Source organism: Arvicola amphibius, chromosome 2 (assembly GCF_903992535.2).
Source record: "Arvicola amphibius chromosome 2, mArvAmp1.2, whole genome shotgun sequence".
NCBI classification, from domain to species: domain Eukaryota; kingdom Metazoa; phylum Chordata; class Mammalia; order Rodentia; family Cricetidae; genus Arvicola; species Arvicola amphibius.
The window spans coordinates 18,420,435-18,423,406 of NC_052048.2; the positions used below are offsets into that span (position 1 = coordinate 18,420,435).

Sequence of the window (2,972 nt, forward strand, 5' to 3'; positions counted from 1 at the left end):
GGACTATGAGCCTATACCTTCATGCCCAGCTCATGATGATCTGAAATTGAGAAAGAAATGCAAAATATGTTTTTGTTGTTTTGAATCCCCTCACCATGTCTGACACTCCTTCTGTTCTGCAATTCAATCTATTTAATGCAAAATGGACTCAGGAGGGTAAGTAAAACTCATGAAACAGAATTTTTCATTTGCTTATTAACAAATTACAAGAAGGCATTTTAGAACACACACATTCATGTAGACAGGCTAAGCTTTAATAGAAGCAAGAAGAAGGAACTCTGGGGAGACAACTGTGATTTTATCACAATATATTCTTGAGACAATTTTAAATCTTTATTTATGGAAAAAATATAAGATGACATAAAATCTTCCATCAAGCAGTCAATCTATGAAACATTCTCCAGCAGGTAATCTGCAATAGTGCATGCAGTAGTTGTAATCTTAGGAATTAGCAGGGATGCTGAGTACAGCAGAAGGCATCCTCCTTTTTATTTCAACTAGTGAGACAGTACTGGGAATTATAGGGGATGTGTTTATTGGAGTTGTTAGCTGCAATTACTATGTCAAGAACAAGAAATTGTCTACAGTTGGATTCATTATCTCTGGCTTGGCGATTTCCAGGATCTGTCTCTCGTGGCTATTAATTATAGATGCATATACAAAGTTATTCTCCGGACAGTTGCTTTCTCCTGTCAGTACAATTGAATACATGAGTTATCTGTGGGTTATTATCAACAACTTGAGTGTCTTTTTTGCTACCAGCCTCAGTGTCTTCTGTTTTCTAAAGATAGCAAATTTTTCCCACCATATGTTCCTCTGGTTGAAGAGGAGAATTAATTTGGTCTTTATCTTCCTGATAGGATGTTTGCTTGTGACATGGTTACTTTCTTTTCCACTACTTGAAAAGTTGATTCAAAAAAACAAAAGAAATACATCCCAACAGGTCCCTATTAAGAAAAGTGAGTTCATTATTGTCTGTGTTTTTCTGAATATGGGAGTCATTTTCTATTTTGTGGTGGCTCTAACTGCATGCTTCCTATTGATTATTTCACTTTGGAGACACAGAATTCAGATGCAATCCCATGTCTCAATATTCAGAGACCTCAACAGAGAAGCTCATGTGAAAGCCATGCAAGTTTTAATTTCTTTTATCATCCTTTATATACTGCATTTCATAGGTATGACCATAGTTGCATTGTGTTCGTTTATCCCAGAAGTCAAACTGCTATTTATGTTTGGTTTGATAATCACATTCTTGTATCCCTGCTGTCATTCCTTAATCCTAATTCTAACGAACAGTCAGCTGAAACAATCCTGTTTGGAGGTAGTGCAAAAATTAAAGTGCCTTGAGAAAGGAACAGATCTCAGAGCCACATGATAGTCTCAAAAAAAATTAATGGTCCAGGATAATCCGGGGAAGAAATCCTTAAAGACAGTTTTCATTTGCATTATATTTTGTGAGATGTTTAACACTATTATCGAATGTTATTGGAGTCTTCTGAAATGTTCTGACTGCCTACTCAAGGAACCTCACTTTATGGAAACATTTTAATGCTGTGTGTAAAGTCATCTGCTCATTTAATTGTTAAAGTCTACAACTACTTCACTCACACACCAGAGCAAAAGTACTGATCATAGACTACTCCATGTCAGAAAAAAAAAAAAACAAATACAAAAAACAAAAACAAAAAATTAATGAAGCAAGGATTTTTGGCTTTTACTTGGCTTCCCTGGATAGTTGACACCCTTCCATAGGAAAACCCAAGGTAAAGGAAACAAAGAGAGTCCACTGTGATTGCTCCTAAATCCTGAAATTCTTTTTTTCTTTTCTTTTGTTTAATTTTTATTTATTTATTTATTTTTAAATTTCTTTTTTACATTCCAACTACCATTTTCCCCTACTGCCCCCTCCACTTCACCTCTCCCTAACCCATCCCCCATTCATTCCTCCCAACAAATAAGGTCTCCCATGGGAAGTCAACAAAGCCTGACATATTAAGTTGGGGCAGGACCAATAACCTTCCCCACTGTATTAAGGCTAAGCATGGCATCCCATCATAGGGAATGGGTTTCAACAAGTTGGCTCATGCACCAGGGGTAGATTCTGGTCCTACTGCCAGGGACCCCTCAGATAGTTCGAGCTTCACCCCTGTATCCCACATATGGAGGACCTTGTTCAGTCCCATGGAGACTTTACAGCTGTCAATCTGGAGTTCCTGACATTTCATGAGCTTGGTTCAGCTGTCTCTGTATATTTTTCCATCATGACCTTTACCTCCCTTGTTCAAATATTCCCTCATCCCTCTCTTCAATTGGATTCTTGGAGCTTGACCTGTTGCTTCATTATGGATTTTTGCATCTGGTTCCATGAGTTAGTAGATGAAAGTTCTATGATGATATTTGGGGTATCCACAAATCTGATTACAGGGGAAGGCCAGTTTGGGCACCCTCTCTACTGTTCTTCTTATTGGGTATTTGATGCAGTAGCAATGGTAAGATCTAGCTTAAAATTACAACACATCTGGTTCTTTGAAATTTAACTAGAGAAAGAGAGTAGAAGAAAAAAATCTGTCTCATCTGTGGAAGATAGGACCAAAGTACTGATGAAAGAAGTCATTATACTTTATGAATACCGTGACTTGAAATGAAGTGGTTGTAGATCATCTAGAACTGAAGAAGATTCTGCTGAAAAGCACTACCAAAAGACCTAACACAGTGTCTGACCAAATCACAAAAGAATGAACAAACGGAAGAATCTATATGAGGTATGCAACAATCTGACTTAGGGTTTCAAACGCATACACACTCACACAAAAAGATTCTCCCACACACATACATTCACATGCTCATGCACATGCAGAGACAACACACACACACTCTTAATCACATATTCATTTATGGAAATGTACATTCACAAATGCATTTGACTTGTTGATTCTGAAGTTGAAACTTTTATGTTCAATATGATAGAT

At 37.1% G+C, this 2,972-nt stretch overlaps 1 protein-coding gene across 1 annotated transcript; it reads left to right on the top strand.

Moving 5' to 3' along the window:
* The first annotated feature begins 457 nt into the window (after window positions 1–457).
* LOC119806284 (taste receptor type 2 member 114-like) lies at window positions 458–1,378 on the top strand. The gene has a single exon (XM_038317909.1). The coding sequence runs from the start codon at window positions 458–460 to the stop codon at window positions 1,376–1,378; it is 921 nt and encodes a 306-aa protein (XP_038173837.1).
* Window positions 1,379–2,972: the final 1,594 nt, after the last annotated feature.

Coding starts and splice junctions, on each gene's coding strand:
- LOC119806284 (XM_038317909.1), top strand. CDS start 458: ATGCTGAGTACAGCAGAAGGCATCCTCCTTTTTATTTCAACTAGTGAG.